At 41.8% G+C, this 17895-nt stretch overlaps 2 protein-coding genes across 2 annotated transcripts; both read left to right on the top strand.

Annotated features, from left to right (window-relative positions):
• The first annotated feature begins 6395 nt into the window (after window positions 1-6395).
• hoxc11a (homeobox C11a) lies at window positions 6396-8533 on the top strand. The gene is made up of 2 exons (XM_086068901.1): window positions 6396-7188; window positions 8301-8533. Exons 1-2 carry the CDS (start codon window positions 6396-6398, stop codon window positions 8531-8533), a joined length of 1026 nt encoding a protein of 341 aa, XP_085925027.1.
• Window positions 8534-14797: 6264 nt separating this feature from the next.
• On the top strand, window positions 14798-17838 carry hoxc10a (homeobox C10a). Its single transcript, XM_086069247.1, has 2 exons — window positions 14798-15482; window positions 17533-17838. Exons 1-2 carry the CDS (start codon window positions 14813-14815, stop codon window positions 17805-17807), a joined length of 945 nt encoding a protein of 314 aa, XP_085925373.1. The 5' UTR covers window positions 14798-14812; the 3' UTR covers window positions 17808-17838.
• The last annotated feature ends 57 nt before the right edge of the window (window positions 17839-17895 follow it).

Raw genomic sequence — 17895 nt, 5'->3', positions numbered from 1 at the left:
CCCCGCTCCCTCGAGAGTTCCACGTCAGGGGAGGAAAAAAAAAAAAACAGGTCCTCACTCGCATCTGGTTCAAATGTGATTTCAGGAAAAACGCGCGTTTTTATTTCAGTAAATAGAAAATAAATGCGCCGTTTTGTGTGCAACAAACGAAGGCGATGGAATAGCAACGCGGTGGCTTGGAGTGATTTGAGTGCATCATTCATAGCTGTAATGTTTTTAGCTGTCAAATGCGCAGTTGGCCATGGAAGGAGATAAACTGGTGCCTTCATATTTGTTTGCTGCCGCCTTGTTAAATGGCCCGCAGGAGCGTAATGGATGCAAAATGCTCAATCTCGCTGCTGACTTGGCCTGCAACTCCGGCGGGCACGTTTCCAAACACCCAAGGTCAATCGAAGCAAAAAAAAAAGAAAAAAAAAAGGCTTCACAAACCAGAATCGTTTAATTCACAACACCAAATTCCAGCACGCGCCTTGTGCGATTTAATAGTGTTGACGCTTGTTAAAATGTACAATATTCCCCTTAAAATGTATTTTATAACCACGCGCCGACCTTACATGTAGTTTAAAGCTTGTCATTGTTTTTTTTTACGTGCCAACACTTTTGGACATCTTTGTGGTTCGCTGCAATTTAATGTCTCAACATGCAGCTTTAACTTGAACTTGTACAAGCAAACTTTGATGTGCATGCGTCACTTTGGCTGCACTATTTTCATTTCTCTCCTCTTGCATGCCTTCTTCCTCTTTAAAAAAAAAAAAAAAAAAAAAAAAACTTTCCCTCCTCATTGATTGAATCTGGCAGAATCTTAAAGATGAGCTTTACATTCCCAATGTTGCCTCAGGCGCGATGTGCATGTGTCCTAATTGGCACTATTTCAGCTTGCACCAATAAAAGAAAAGCCTTGAAAAGAAAACAGTGGTCAGTGCGGAGGAACCTTGAGACATCCGGATTGTAAAACGTCGCCGGGGCTTTGCAGGACTTGGAACAATAGCATGCTCGGGACTAAGTTTGACTTTGAGACTGACCAAATGTGTTTATGGCGGCCTGTCTCCACGTCTCAAAGGTCAGTGAGCTTCACGGTGCCCTTCGCAGAGAACTTGTGTGTCACATGGGCTGCGTGGGCTCGCAGTCCCCCGCCGTTGGAGCTGAGCCGCTTTGCCCTTTATGGCGCAGAGATGGCGAGAAAAATACCAGGAAAAAATGCACACCACTGTTGTTCTTGACCAGCTGTGTGTGTGTGTGTGTGTGTGTGTGTGTGTGTGTGTGTGTGTGTGTGTGTGTGTGTGTGTGTGTGTGTGTGTGTGTGAGAGAGAGAGGGTGCGTGTGCGTGCGCGTGTGTTTGTGTGTATCGGTCGAATTGTTCTGAAAAGAGAGCGCTCCATCTCACTTGTCTCTTTTCCAAGCTGTCATCTATTGATTTTGACATGATGTTAGATGAGTTGTCTGTGTAGATTTCTGAGATGTGCCATCTTCTCAACAAGCTTTTTTTATTTTTATTATTAATATATATTTTTAATGTGACCTATGCCAGGCGTGTGCCTCTAATCGACAGAAAAGAAGAAAAACACGTTTAAAATTGATCCGCCAGGCGATTTTACAATGATTGGCCAATCGATTTGATATTGTGCTTTTATTTTCAGGGCTTTTGGATTCTAAAAGTAGTGCGACTGCGCCAAGTGGAGATGTGGTATTTACTTAGTGATCTATACTATACGTGTAGTTCTTTTTTGTCACTATGTGCGGGTGAATTGGAAAATATAATACGTCTCTTATTGCCGCGTAAAGTTTAGAACATTGTATTTTTCGAGATAGTGCGGGGATGTCCCCCCCATCAAATTAACTGAAGGTCAAATATTCAGCATTGAGGTGCAAAACCCATGTTTACAAAATTAACTTACTTGATGCAATATATTTCAAATTAATTCAAATCTTACCAAATTTGTCAGAGAGCTATTCCCCCCCCCCCCCCGAAGTCTATATCAACAGTTTAATATGTGCTATGTCTACAGGTTTTCTTTTAAATTTTGTATAGTTTTGTTTTTCAGTTTTTGTTTTGTTTTGTTTTGTTTTGTTTTGTTTTGTTTTGTTTTGTTTTGTTTTGTTTTGTTTTGTTTTGTTTTGTTTTGTTTTGTTTTGTTTTGCGTTTGGGGAAAACAACTTGGTTTACCCATTTGTATATATTTCGGATTATAGGATAATCTTTTTGTTTAGTCCCCTAACCAACGACAGTGCCCTAAAGACAATTCACTAGTTGCCACTATCCACAACCACGCACAAAATACAATTAAATAATGACAAAGTTGACATTAAAAGTATTATTACAGAACGTTATTTTAAAATGTATTTTTAAACTCGAATGCAATAATGAAATTGATCATCTTTCACGAGAACAAGTTAGAATTAATTGTCGTTGATTGATAGAATTATTATTTTATTAATTAATTTGACATTATAATAAAAAAATATTATAACTCATCCATATGTATATAGACAATATATACTATATATATATATATATATATATATATATAGATAGATAGATATGTTGCTTTATTATGGTTTAATTGGAAGTACAGAAGTGTTGGTTGTCAGTATAGGCTATTGATCATATCAGCATCTATGTAGTCATTTGAGTCAGTCAACTGCTTAAATAGTACCAGAGATAAAAAAAAACAGTCGTTCCAAAATATTGTCATAAAAATAATTTCCATTGTAAGACGAGCAGTGCAACTCATTGACAGAATTAGACAAATTTCGAAATTGTTATTGCACAATTTTCAACGAAATTAATTGTTTTGAAAATATGACTGATCTGTTTGCATGCCCCCCCCCCCCCCCCCCTCCAAAAAAAAAGAAAAAACAGAAAACAACAAAACATTTTTGTCGCCTACTGCCATTGATCGTGTCGAGGATTTTAAGTCATAAAATCATAATCTAAATAATAATAATAATAATTTAAAAAAATAGTGACCACGTGATTTCGGTCAACTTGATGCGCTTTTTGTGGTAAGAGAAATACACTCTGGAGATGGCCCACAAGCGTGTCGTCTCTTATCTTGTGAGCTTTTGTTGCCTGCACCGCAGAGGCTTCACGCGTGGTGCATTCACGGCGAGCCCAGTAAAAAATCAAAACAAGGCCCTTTAGTGTGGCTTGAAAGTGTTCGCAGCCTCATGCAGCCAAATTTAACTGGCCGACTTACATCCAATTAAACTTATCTAGGCCATGAGGGGACAGTAAGATGATTACACGGGCTTTCCTCAGTCAGCGTGAGCCTGGCCCAACGGTCCAAAAGTGTGCGTGTGTGTTTTTGGGATACTTTGGCGCGGGCGGGACGCTTTTGGCTGTGGGCGACATCTAAAAACAGTCTTTATTTTGGAGGCGATGTTCTTAACGAGGGAGTGACACCTCAGATAAGCATTGCTATTACGCCAGGAAGTTGCAATACATTGCTTAAATTCCACAGACGTGCGTTTACATCGACAACACTTCCAGCCGAGCAGCTCTCAACAAAGACGTGACGTCTATATTGCATAATCGCTGGCGTTTTACTGCTAAAAATCTTTCAAGCGTGCGCGCTATCGATCCCACCGCGAAGTCTGCCATTTTTTTTTGTGCAAACAGCCTGCGCATTTGGCGCTAGCAAAGAAAGCATCAAGCCGTCCAGGGTCCTACTGCGAGCGGAATATCAGCTGCTGTGAGTCAGCCATCCAAGGAAATAAACACATGATAAAGCTCATTCTTTGCTAATCTGCGCGCACCAGTGCGGCGATAGGCAGCCTTAAAACCCCCACTAGACAAATATTTCCAAGTGATGGACGTTGGCTGCTCACGTTTTGACACATTATGACAAACGCCCCGATGTACATGCTGCAAAAGGACCATTGGTCGTGGCTTTAAACGTGCTGGGAAGTCGCTTCGACCTTTCGACACATTTTAACTTCTATATCTGCACTTTAGCGCTTCACATTTTCGTGATTAGTGCGTCACGTGTTTATAGCTGCGAATCATGCAAATTTTTGTGAAGTCATGTGGATGTTATTTGATAACAGTGGTCTATTTCATGTTCTATTTAAAAAATAAATAAATGTTTTATTGTGGACATTTCCAACGCTGCACGTAAAATAGTTCACTAGTATTCACTAATATTCCATTTGATTAACTAACCACAACTTAGCTTGTAACCAACTCAATGTACTCTGGGAGTGTCACCGTGGAACACTTCGTTTGCTTTGCATTGCAACACTGGAGTGTTTTGTTGTGATGTGCGCGGAATATCTCGTTAGTGACTCCCAAATTCCCCTCATTCTCAGCTTTATGGGTTTTTTTTTTTGGTTTTTTTTGCAGAACAAAAGGATTTAGTGTTACTACAGCCATTGCGAGTTTTATGGTGGACGTATAGAGGCGATTTTTAGTGGTCAAATTCAAGTGCTGTGTCTGGACAGCTGTCTGCTTTCTTTGTACTTGGATGCATCATGTGAGACCACCTTTTGTCGCTTAGGGCAGTAAACAAGCTAATGCCATTGCCACGTTTTTCAAACATGCAACACTGTGAGCTCTCGGGCAGATTTCGAATTGGGGAAATTCTCCTATAAACGCGGATTGGGTTGTTATACGCGCATGTGCAAGTTTGGTGATATCAAAAATATTGGGCAATAATTCAAAAGTCTACTGTAGGATTTAGGAAGTGTCCAATGATCATAAACAATGGGCCATTATATTAATTCCACCGTGTGATTGTATCTGTTAGTCTATAAAGAGTGGAAGACTGCCCTCAACAGTACAATTAAAAGTTTACAACGAGTCAGGAAAGAACAAACAAACGCATTTTTTCAAACCACTCGTTAATTTATTTAAAAAAAATAACAGAGAAAACAATCACCCCCCCGCTGGTTAATGTCGACATTCTGCTGCATAAAAAAATAAAAATAAAATAAAACAAGATCACAGATGCTTCAGCTGGGACTTATTTACTTTTAGAGCCAAATGTCGAAATCGTGATTTTGTCCACAAAGGAGACAAAGTGCATGCACTGCAAGTTAATTTTTCTCAGACAAAAAAAATGAAAAATGAAAAAATATTTCGAGTCATGACGTATTCTTAAAATATATATATTTTTTACATTTTAAATAGGCCTACCTGAAAATAATAAATAAAATAATTAATAATTATTATATTATATATTACATTATAGTATTATATTATTTAAAATAAAATAAAATAATAATAATAGTAATAATAATAATAATAATAATAATAATAATAATAATAATAATAATAATGAAGATGATGATGCTTACATACAAATCAAACTCCCACCAGGCGAATTGTTGTTTGATTGCGTATATTGGCGAGACATTGTGTGCTTCACGCGTTGTACTTTCTGCAACGATTTCCACGTTTCGCCTCCTGAATCAAAGGCAAACCACATCCAAGTCCATTGTGCGCAGTCACCAAACACATATTCTGCATGGGACAAAAAAAATATGTTACTTTAACAACATCGTTATTAGACGATGAAGAGCAAGAAGCATTCAAGTGTTTTCATTTGAGTAGCACCCCCGTAAAATAGCATTTATAAGGAATTAATATGTTGCGTAAAACCCGCTGACACCTGTGTTTAATATTCACTGTTGAGTGCAACAGGCAACCAGTATGGAAATAAAATGGGACTCAAACCGCATCATGGATAAACTGCTTGCAGATCAGCGTGAAAGTGTACTGAATGGTCCACAATATGACTGTGATGACCCCCACCTGCACGAAAAAAAAACAAAAAACTAAAGAATACACACAACAACAACAAAAACAAGCACGGCTGGACGTATTTATTATGTTATGGAATTTTTGGCCACCCTGACATGCTTGCAGCCACTTTCCAAAGGCATTTTATGTTACAGTGTGTAAATGTCAGTGTCAATAATACTGTGGATAAAATGTAATGTAGAGGAAATGTTAAAGGAGATGACCAGTGCAATAACAAAAATAATAACAATAATAATCGCGATAACAGCATAAGTGGCGCCTTACCTGTAAAACTGCATGACGTGCATATATGAATGATAAAGCACCTTTTCCATAAACATAAACATAAGCCCAAAGTCTTACTCAGTTATGTCAAATCAAATCATATGTGCCGGTGCTGATTTTGTGTATGAAAATGATTCGTTTGAAACACCCCCCACCCCACCTACACGCACCCCCACCCCCCACCCCTGGATGTAACAACCCCAACCACTCCTACACATGCAACTCTTCCAAATTGATATATGACAATATCTACTTTCGATCACGTGTCCGCCAGGCGACTTAGACGGATTGCGCGTCATCTCGCCTTCCCAAATTTTTCTCTAGTGCCGCAGCTCGTATCCAAAACATCTTTATCGACGGAGCGCGAAAGATGTTTAACTCTGTGAACCTGGGCAACTTCTGCTCCCAGACGCGCAAGGACCGCACATCCGAATTTGGGGACAGGACGGGTTGCGCGTCCAATCTCTACCTCCCCAGCTGCACGTACTACGTGCCCGAGTTCTCCGCCGTGTCGTCCTTCCTACCGCAGGCCCCGTCCCGCCAGATCAGCTACCCGTACTCCACCAACCTCTCTCAAGTGCAGCCGGTTCGGGAGGTGTCCTACGGTTTGGACCCGGCCGGCAAATGGCACCACCGGAGCAACTACGCGTCGTGCTACTCGACGGGAGAGGAGCTGGTGCATAGGGACTGCCTTCCGCCTTCCACCATGACAGAAATGCTCATGAAGAACGAGAGCGCGTACAGCCACCACCACGCACATCACCACCACCACCACCACCCGGGCTCCAATCACCCCTCGGCGGGCTTCTACTCCGGCGTGGCCAAGAACAACGTCCTCCCGCAGGGCTTCGACCGCTTTTTCGAGACGGCGTACTGCAGCAGCACGGACAATCAGACGGACTCTTGTTTACAAAAAGCCGAGGGGGGGAAGCTGCAAAGCGGTGGCGGCGGCGGTACTGTTGCTGCTGCTGCTGCTGCTGCCGCCGGAGCTGCCGGCGACCTCCAGCAGCAGCAGTCCGCCACAGCAGGCTCGCTTCCGGCAGCCACCGAGCAGGACAAAGAGCCGGACGACGACGACGACGACGCGGAGGAGGAGCACACCAACTCGGGGTCTTGCACGTCGGCCACCAAGGAAGCGAGCGGCACCAAAAGCAACCACTCCAGTAGGTATAAGTTGTAAAATGGGGGAAGAGGTTAAGGGGACTAGCCCGCTGTTTTGTCGCTCTCATTTTATGTGGAGTTTTATAAGCATTCAAAAGGATTTTATTATAACCCCACAAAAGCTCTTTCTTGCAATGAGAAGAATTTTTACGATGCTGAGGCGTTTCAAAACTGACCATGTTATACACACTCCGTGCTGAGTGAGTCTGTATTTTTTTTTATTATTATTATTTATTATTATAAAGAGACAGCGCTTATTGTGACAACTTTGATCGTGAACTTGCATTAGGCGTTTTATGAAGGGATTTTCTTTCTTCTTGTTGTGCCCACCGTACATGCGTAAAAGCCAATTGGGCAGAACATTGCTGTTGGCGTCTTGTGAAATGTCTTTTTAAAAACACTGCATAGCTTTTAGCCGCCCAGGCACGTCCATGTTAGACACATGCATGCATGCTGATCCAACTAAACCCGGGCCTGCATGTGTCAGTTTTATTGAAGGAAATTGGGATTAGTAGCACCGATCAAAAGTGGATTGCAGGATCATCAACAAATGAAAAATAAAATAATAATAATAATTAAAAAAAAAAAAGTTTTGCTATTATAGTGCTAGAAATGACCCCCTCCCCCCCAATGACACAGTGGCCATGTTGCTTCCTGCCTCGTTTGGAATGCTCTACTGAATATGGGAAAAAACAATTACCCCCCAAAAAAAGACAATTCCGCGTTCCCCAGTCACCTGTTTGATAAGAAGTTATTGGTCCTCGGAGGTCTGCAAAGGCCATTGAAAATGTGGCCAAATGCATTTCAACACGAGTGCCAAGAGTGTGTAAATTGTGAGTTCGGCTCCAGAGGAATGCGATGGCACATAATGCGGCGAAATGCTTTTTTGTTGTCGTCAATTTATAACAGATAAACACGTGCTTAGATGCTGTCACTTGCTGTTATTTACTCCAAACGGTTGGCATATTTTACGCTCTTCGCTTCATCCCTAGTGCATCAGCAGCGCCGCTTAAGAGTATTTGTTTTGTTATTGTTTGCAGTTGATTAATTTTAGCATTCTCACCTGATGTGTGATCATTAAATCAACTGTCATTTTTTTCTCCACCCTCCCCAGGTACCCCGCGCACAAGGAAGAAGAGGTGCCCCTACTCCAAGTTCCAAATCCGAGAACTGGAGAGAGAATTCTTCTTTAACGTTTACATCAACAAGGAGAAACGTCTTCAACTCTCCCGCATGTTAAACCTCACCGACCGCCAGGTTAAAATTTGGTTTCAGAATAGACGAATGAAGGAGAAGAAGCTGAGCAGGGATCGCCTGCAGTATTTCTCCGGGAATCCCTTGTTGTGAGCGGCCAGCGGGCTTTGTCACAGTCTCGGTCAGTGGCACCATCGAGGCCTCCATCGTATCCACTCAAGTCAAACAATTGTAAACGTTGGGCTTCAAAACAATCCTCTAATGGAAAGCCTGCGGTCTATCACCAACAGTGCAATGACTTTTTTTCTCCTTTTTTTTTTTTAGGCCTGCATGAGGTTAAAAACAAAAATAAAAGTTGGCATTTTTCTTATTGCGCACGGGTGGCGGTGTATTTCTAGCTGGTTCTCAGAAAAAAAAGGCCTATAATAATTACAACAACAAAAAAATCAACTATGCTGTTTCTTGATTATGTCTCATTTATGTTTATTACGTATTTGTTTAAAAAAAAATGTAATAGTTTGAATCGTTCTTGCGCGGGCAACTGCTGGCTTTCCCCTCTGGTCCATGTATATAGCATCATGATAATTATTTTTCGGCCAGAGAATATCCTAGCCCACTATTTTCCAAGCTGCGATGACAAATGTGACGTCCAATCTGTGAAATGATACACACCAACACACACAGGAGCCAATGCTGCAAATGCACTTGTAAATAAGGGTTGAAAGTCTCTCCATCTCCCTGCTGCTATTCTTCACTACACTGCCCATTCTTCTTTAACAGCTTTAATACCAATACTCATTAAATTATTTGGTGCTTTTGATTCCATAGAGGGGGGTTGAGGGGGGGGGGGGCACACTGTCGACCTGTGTATCAATAATATAATACCTATAAATAAAGTCAAAGCATATAGGCAAAACTGGCCGACTTATTGTGCTTTTTGTGTTTCTAGATGGAGCCTGAAATAGCATCTGAATGTTTACTGCACCCAAATGAGCGACATTCATAACACATTTCACTCGTAACGCGTTTCCGTGCTCGTGTTTCAAAACTGAGACGTTTTGGGTCCGATTTTGTTCGGAGGCTATTTTCGGCCGCTGCTTTCAAAGGCGCAACGCTGCTTTCAAGAAAAACTAGAGAGACAGAGAGTGCAATGATAACCTCTTTTAGTGCCCACTAAATGGAATCCCCACTCTTGTTGTCCAGTCTAGACACCGCCATAAAGACAGAGGCACTAAATGGCGATTTTTCTCTCTCTCTCTCTCTTAATTGCACCTTCTGTTCTGGCCGAAAAGGCGTTCTCTTCCGCAGTAAATAGTAAACATGCAAGGCTGCATGTCCGAGGGGGGTACATTTGCCAAGAGCTTTCCACATGAACTCGGACCGTGCAAATCTACACACACACACACACACACACACACACACACACACACACACACACACACACACACACACACACACACACACACACACACACACACACACACACACACACACCTCCGTTGCAAAAGAAAAAAGAAAAGAAAGAAAGAAGGGGAACCGCAATATAGTACAATATAACACGCCACTCAATTTCATTCATGAAATGTTAACGTTAGGATTTGTTTAAGCATATCCGTGTCAATGTGAGTACTACAAAAGACATCCTGTAGAGAGCAAAGTGAACATGTCATGTTTGATTTTTTTTCTCTTATATGCACATGATGCACTGGAGCACATTTTATAATGAAATCTAGTCTTTGAACTTCAATAATGTCAAGGCCTTCACCTTTAACCCGCTGCAATAAAGCGGAATCAAGGACCCCCCCCCCCCCACACACACACACACACGCACGCACGCACTCTCCCTCCCTCATCCCAGATGTATGTGTGTGTGCGTGTGTGTGTGTGTGTGCGTGCGTGACTGACGGGCCAATGAGAATGAGCGGGAACAGAACCTGGAATGTGTGCAGGCTTCAACTTTGACCCCTCGCCTTAAAAACTACAGCAGGTAACTGAGCCTGCCTTTGGACGTTGTGCAGTAAATAGTCTTGATTGTGCTTGTGACGTGTAGACTTAAAACACACATCACAGCGTGATCGTGCGTGTGCGTGTGTCTGTGTGTGTGTGTGTGTGTGTTTGATTGCTTCTGTAACAATCTGTTCTATTATCTGTATCTTACATGCACGGTTAAGTGTTTAATTCTGCATGAATACGATTCACTTTTGGTTAACAGTGGTCAAGCTTTGTCTTATTCGGGGGGAGGGGCTTGTTGAGGCCACTTCCTGCTCCTAAAATGACATGTTTTCCCTCCTTTCTTGCTGTAATCAAGAGCAGCCCTGATATGCATAATATAGCTCAGAATGGGGCCTTGGTGGGTGGAGTCGGTTGGGGGTTGGGGTGGGAGGGGGTATAGTGTGACAAAAGCACACACCGACAGAGATCAAGGCTGCAGGGGACCCCCTCCCCAACCGGCCACTCCCACCAACCTTGGCCCTGGATCATTTGTTGATCCTACCAGTGTTGCCTCTTTTTGCCACACGAGGGCAAAAGCTCACCCTTCAGCCACCCCCCCCCCCCCCCCCCCTTCTCTCTCTGTGTTTTCTTTCCTCCACGGGATGTTGGTCATGTTTCCTGATGTGGACGGTGACATCAGAGTCGTGCAAAAATGACTCCTCACGCCGGAATGTGTCTTTCTGGCACTTGCGCGTTGTAGTGCGAGGCAAATGAGCAAGTGAGACAAATTTTTATGTAAGGAGATTAAACCTTCAAAGATGAAAGCAAAATGAAAATCTACTACATAAAGCGGAGATGCGGCAGCGACCAATCTGTTTTACAATTGCAACCCATGCACACTGCTGTAAAAGAAAGCGATATATAGTTTATTTTACTTTGGTCAATATTTATGATGGCTAAAATAATATATTATCGATGTTGTTTGGGCCCTGTTTGGATTGTGTTTTCAAATTGAAGTTAGTAAAAGTAATTCGATAGGAACTTCAATCCTTTAGGAATAAATACTCATTATAGTCATTTTTAATTGTTTATTTTTTTTGTTTTGTTTTTTTATGTTTGTCTTGTAACGTTTCCAAATATTGTGCAAAACCTCAAATTTGCAGCATATGACGTTATATATGGTCCAAGTATTTAACACCTTTTCCAATTGAAGTCAATAAATATTTAAACAATAAATAATTTGATTGTGTAACGTTTCGAAATATTTGTTGGTACCAAACAAAAAATAGCCTATACGCTGTCATTAATATTATTTTGACACCGATTTTAGATTGTGAAAACATTGTTGAAGTGTTCTGAACACAACTTCGCGACTGGCGTGGGAAGCTTCAGCGTTCTTAACAGTGAATGTAGCGTTTAAAATTTGATAATAATAATAATAATTATTATTATTATTATAATTATTATTATTATTACTTTTTTAAACGAAATATATATTTTTTAATTTTGTGGTCGGGGGAAAATCCTCATTATAATTCTTGCATTTCTCCTGTCTTTCAATGAAAATGATTTGTTTTTTACCTTGAGCAAAGTGTTATAGACTATTGAAAACGTTTATACTGGGCTGTACTGTTCACATCCCAGCACCTATCCTGTTCTATGGGGCAATAAAACAGTTCGACGCAATAAAACGAGCTCCAGCTTATTGCTGCTCAAACCCCCCCAAAACGCCTTAATTTACATTTGGTGAAATTCTCGAGTTATCCTTGTTTATAATTCAAATTTTGTCCAACGCTCTCATATGCAGTTTTCCTCCTTAAGTCATCTCGTGCATCAGAGGTGTGTTTCGGTGTAGTTGTAACATTTAATAATATGCTGTTGGCTCTCCTCTGACGGCAGTTGCCACTCTGGTTTTTAATTAAGAAGCGACATGATTGTGGCGCCGTAAATTTGCACTTACGCACGAAATGGACGACGGCATGAAAGAGGACACGCAGCACACGCTTCCTCGCATCCAATTGGGAAAGATATTTAGAGAGGCTGCCAAGAGCAAATTAGTGGCGTCGCTTGCCGTATTTCCTGATTTGTGCAACAAACACACGCGCACGCGTACGCAAACACACGCGTAGCCGCACCTTGTCCTCAGCATACGTTAAGTGTCTAACCAGCGCAGCCATCAATGAAAGTCAAACAACATGAAGTGCAAGGGTGTAGTTCTGACAGATTTCGTCCAAGTGTCACAAAAATATGAATAGTGAATAATATATTAGATTAAGATAGTGTGACGTGTGTATCGATATTTTTGCACGCGTGTGTGTGTGTTCATGTATATGACTGTATGTATAGCGAGTATGAATGTGTTTGCTGTAGACTAGTTCGAACTGTTGCTTTCAAAAGAATTTGATTTAAATCAAATGGACGAAAGAGGGGAAGACCCTCCTCTCTCTCTATCTCTCTCACTCGCACACTTGAGAATGTGACTGAGGGCAGTCTTTCGTGGAGCTCAAGTGTGAAGCATCACACAACTTGACCGTCATGTGGTACATTCCAGAATCAGTCTTTTCTGAACGTTATCGTTGCCCTCATTTTGCACCCCTCGCCCTTTATTTATTTATTTGAATTTACTCGTGGGCAAGGAGTGGGTTTGGCACAAAGTGATCAAGTGTTTACGTGTAGGCCTACTGTGCGTGTGCGTGTGTGTGCGTGGGCGTGTGTGTGTGTGTGTGTGTGTGTGTGTGTCACAACGAGGCATATAGAAATATTTACACATCTTATTTTGATCTCACGCACGCACACACACACACGGAAGAAAATAATACGACAGACACTTATATTTCTCTCATTTATTTCACAAAGCTCATGTTTAAGCAGTTTAAAAATAAAGTATGAAGTCTCCTTTATCTCAACATTGGCGCCCGTCGTGAAATGTTATGATTCTTTTATTATGTCAAACTGGTGCAACCGGTTTGAACGCTTCACATCTTTCTGTCCGCTACTGTGTTTAAATTGGGAAAAGAACAAAAAAAAATTCCGAATTTTATTTGCGCTATTTTCTGGCAAACATTTTTTACAACACTGCGTTGGCATATAGTAGCTGCAAAGTCAACCCATGCAAGACGGGCTTGTTTTCTCCATGGTGTCATGTGCTCACCACATTGTTTAACATGCTGGACTCATCTGAGCAGATTAAACGAGGAGCAGCAGGGTGTCCAATTTAAGCCACCACACTTGTGTGTCGACAAATCGCTAAAACGTTCTTCACTCAATGCCATTTTGTCAGTTGGAGTAAAACAAAACGAAACCAAATATCACGCAGTGTAACACGATTCAAGAGGAATTTTAAAAAACCCACAACAGTCTGCGTACGTGTATGTATGTATTTATTTATTTAGAATTTACACACTGCTCCAAATAAAAAAGATTACACAAACGCACAATATAATCCCCGCCAAATTGAAAGCACATTGCTCAACAAAAAAATAATACAAGCTTATATAACATGGCTCAATTGCTTAATGTGTTCTGTGAATTATTTATGAGGTTGTAAAATGTTGTGTTAACAGCGAAACAAGAAACAGCAAAACTAGTAATTGTGCTACTTTATTCCCCAAGATAACTAATAATAATAATGATAATGATCTTATAATATTAATGTTGTGCTACGTCACCAATCTCACTATCAATTGACTCATTTGTTTATCAAACAGCAAGGTCGAGTGTCGAGTGTCGACTCCAATTCACGTTGTTTAAAAAAAAAAGAAGAAAAAAAGGACATACTCAATGTAAATTATAATATTAATAATAAAATGTAACTTGGTGGGAATGGGAATAAGAGATGCATTTGGATAATGAGTGAATTGGTAATATGTTTACATAACACGAGCAAAGAGGAAGTATACCGCGACGGACACAAACATATAAAATATTTTTTTCCCCTGTATTTTTGACATTTTTAACACTGCAGAAAGATTGCGCATTCTCTTTCTAAATCCAATCTTACCTCGTCATTTTGGTGACAAAAAAGACAAACAAACGAAAAACATCGATTAGTCGTTTCCATCACGATGGTTCCGTTACCGTTGTCCTTTGAATGCACGGCCAGTACGAATAATCTTTTAGGAATTTTAATGTTCTGAACTTGAATGCAAAGAAATGGCCGCAAAAGCCACGTAGTTGTTGAGGAAATGCTGTCAGGCTGAGCCCTCCTTTGTTTTTCAAACTGAGGCCTCGCTGTGCTTTGCCGCACGCCGCCACTGGGTGTCGCTCTTGCTCCACAGAAGACGCCTCACCCTTCCCAACTTGACCGCGCTGACGTCACGGCAGTCTGGAGCATCAAGGCCACTTCCACGCCGCTATTGGTCTTGAAAATCACATGACCACGTCTCCGAGCATCCATAATTATGTTCCTGATATATTTTTTTGCGCCCCCCTCCTCCCCAAAAGATGTCAGCATCCTACTGTCCCTATTCTGTCGGAAGGATCCACTAGTGGGGCAGGAAAATGTCATGTCCCAATAACATAGCGGCTGGCAACTTCCTGATGGATTCCTTAATGGGAGGATCATCATCGTACAGGAGTGACGTTTACTCCGGCGGGCCCGGGATGTTCATCCACACCGCCGCGGACTACGGCTACTCCGGAGGGAGAAACATGCAGCCCAAGATGGTCCCGTCTTCCCTCCCCAAGGCTGCGGCTGACGGACTCCCCGCGGACGGCCTCCCGCTCGGCAGCTTCCACGACGGGCCCTACCTGCCCGCGCAGCTGGCCACATGGAACCCGGGCTCCAAGTCCGGGGGGGACTCGCAACCTGTTGCCCCGTGTTTACAACCGTGCAACGTCAAAGAGGAAGTGTTTTGTGGCCGCTATCCGGATGACAGCAATAAGAGCAAAGACACAACAGAGCCGGCCGTCTACATCCGGCTGGGGGACAATAGCTGCGGGCCCCAGGCGAGCGGATCTTTCCAGGTGTACGATGCCGAGGGGCGGCATCGGCCGGACGACCGGCCGCCCCCCTCCGGTTTCTCTCTTGCTCACTTGGCCGCGGCGGCCGAACCGAGCTCGGGCCGTTACAGCACGAGGGAAGCGAGCCAGGTGGATGACGAGGGTCAGGACAGGAAGCAGAAGGCCAAAAGTGACAGCTGCTCAGATGACTCGGACGTCGAATTCAAAGGTACACCCACATTTGACTGCATGGATTACCCCCCCCCCCCCCCCCCCTCGCGGTTTCCCCACTATAACGATCGAGTGCGACATAGCCCAATAATGCAGACTTTAACCTCCCCCATAGTAGCCAGGGGCATTAACACCTTTACATTAATGTGGCAATGTGAGAAAAGCACTTATCATGATATAAACACACCGCACACACTGTCATCCGTCCACCTACGACTACTTTTAAACTGTCATCGTTTACGCCTCTAAATTGTGCCGTCAACATAAACCACGACACCTTTATTATTATCAATTATACAAAAGTCACTATATCTTTGGTTTATTTTAGACGAAAAAAAACAACCCACAGCCAACATCTTTCAAGAATACTGCCAGGAGGATTTATTAATAAATGCATTTACTCCGTTGCACTGCAGCCACAAAACCGTGTTTCATTCCAGCTTTACAACGTAATCATTTTAAGTGAACGCTCACTTCCGCACTGTCTCTTTTCAATTGTCTTTTAGCACAAGCATGCATCGCTAAAACAAGATTTATATATTAGGTTATCATTAAGGTGGATTTTTTTCTCACACATTCGGTTGTTGGTTCGAATGAATACAATGCTACTTTCTGCTGTTTTTGCTTATTGCGTGTGTGTGTGTGTGTGTGTGTGTGTGTGTGTGTGTGTCTGCGTGCGTGCTTGCTTGTTAATGTTTTGGTGGCGATATAGGGTTATTATTTAACTTCCGGTGTATGTGTGCGTGTGCGTGGGTGTGTGGGTGTGTGTGTGCGTGTGCACGCTACCAAGATGTGTGTGTATGTTCCCTTCAAGCATTTTTCCTTTTTCTTTTTAAATGCATTTTCTTTCTTTCTTTCTTTCTTTTTTTTAAATTAGGCCCACATTTGTATTATTTTGGTTTTTAGAATACAAGACTCCTTGCACAACATCTTTGGCTCTAGTGCACCAAAAGTAATAAACCTTTATGGGAGTCTGAGGTCCAACACCGACAGTAAAATAACCACAATAAAGGCGCTTACGTGGTTCATCGTAATTCGATCCAATTACACTCAAAACAGAGGTAATTGTAGCAGGAAGTATGTTCGCTTGTCAAAATAAGAGCTCATCTCCTGGTACAACTACATTTAATTATCATGAATATTATTATTGCAGCTTGATTTTAGCCAGTTAACTTGGACTCAGAAGCAACAACAACAACAACAATGATAATAATAATAATAATTGTATTATTATTATTATTATCATTATTATTGTTGTTTTTCTTCTTATTATTATAAAAAATAATAACAATGATAATAATAATAATAATAATAATACGTATGTTTGAAAATGTATGCTATAGCAAGATGGATCGATAGATACCTGTATAGCCTATGCTCTATGGCGCATGCTATAGTTTACAGCAATGTGAGGTTTTTTTTTGCTGCAGGATATGTCACGGTACACCACTTAATGTAAAATCTTTTTTTTTTTCATGTAAAGAATGACGTCTCTTGCTCTCTCTCTCCTTTAAAAAAACGTTTATTTGTTAGTTTTTTATTTTAAAGATAATGCAGGCTAAAAGAATGCAGCTGACTATACTTTTACAAAATTTGCATCTAGCTGGCTATAGTTGCATGGCTAGATAGATAGATAGATAGATAGATAGATAGATAGATGGATAGATAGACAGACTGTGTGTGTGTGTGTGTGTGTGTGTGTGCGTGCGTGCGTGTGTGCATGTGCGTTTAAGTGTGTTTAAGGGGATAGTCTTTGTTTCCCTATACATCCACATTTGATTTCAATAAAATGATTTGGAAGGCAACAGAATATCATCAGCAAACACATTCAGACTAATTACGCAAAGTGGTGGGCAAATACATAAGCACACAGATGCATATAGGCCTATAGCCTAAGTATTTCCAACACACACACGTATGTATAGTCTACATCAAGTCCACCATAAATGGAGAAATTGATAGATGGATGGATGGAGAAACAGACAGACAGACTCACTCACTCACTCACTCACTCATCGGCTGTGTTTGTCTCGCATGTGCACATGCAGATCCTCCGGCGGAGAAGGCAGCCGGAAGCTGGCTGAAGGCCAAAAGCGGCCGCAAGAAGCGCTGTCCTTACACTAAGCACCAGACGCTAGAGCTGGAGAAGGAGTTCTTGTTCAACATGTATCTGTCCCGCGAGCGCCGCCTGGAGATCAGCCGGAGTATCAACCTGACCGACAGACAGGTCAAGATCTGGTTCCAGAACAGACGCATGAAGCTCAAAAAGCTCAGCAGGGAGAACCGCCATAGGGAGCATGGCGCCGTCTACCACTACGTCTAAAACACAGCCAGCCACATGCACACACACATTCACACTTACACACACATGCATACACGCTACAAATACTTGTAAACATTAAAAAAAAAAA

This window comes from Leptonotus elevatus, chromosome 2 (genome assembly GCF_054856555.1).
Source record: "Leptonotus elevatus isolate MCC_2025b chromosome 2, RoL_Lele_1.0, whole genome shotgun sequence".
Classification (NCBI taxonomy): Eukaryota; Metazoa; Chordata; class Actinopteri; order Syngnathiformes; family Syngnathidae; genus Leptonotus; species Leptonotus elevatus.
Note: the sequence above shows the minus strand (reverse complement) of the source record. Positions and strands in the feature narration are given on the sequence as shown.

Coding starts and splice junctions, on each gene's coding strand:
- hoxc11a (XM_086068901.1), top strand. CDS start 6,396: ATGTTTAACTCTGTGAACCTGGGCAACTTCTGCTCCCAGACGCGCAAG. Junction 7,189..8,300: donor CACCAAAAGCAACCACTCCA/GTAGGTATAAGT, acceptor CACCCTCCCCAG/GTACCCCGCGCACAAGGAAG.
- hoxc10a (XM_086069247.1), top strand. CDS start 14,813: ATGTCATGTCCCAATAACATAGCGGCTGGCAACTTCCTGATGGATTCC. Junction 15,483..17,532: donor CTCGGACGTCGAATTCAAAG/GTACACCCACAT, acceptor GTGCACATGCAG/ATCCTCCGGCGGAGAAGGCA.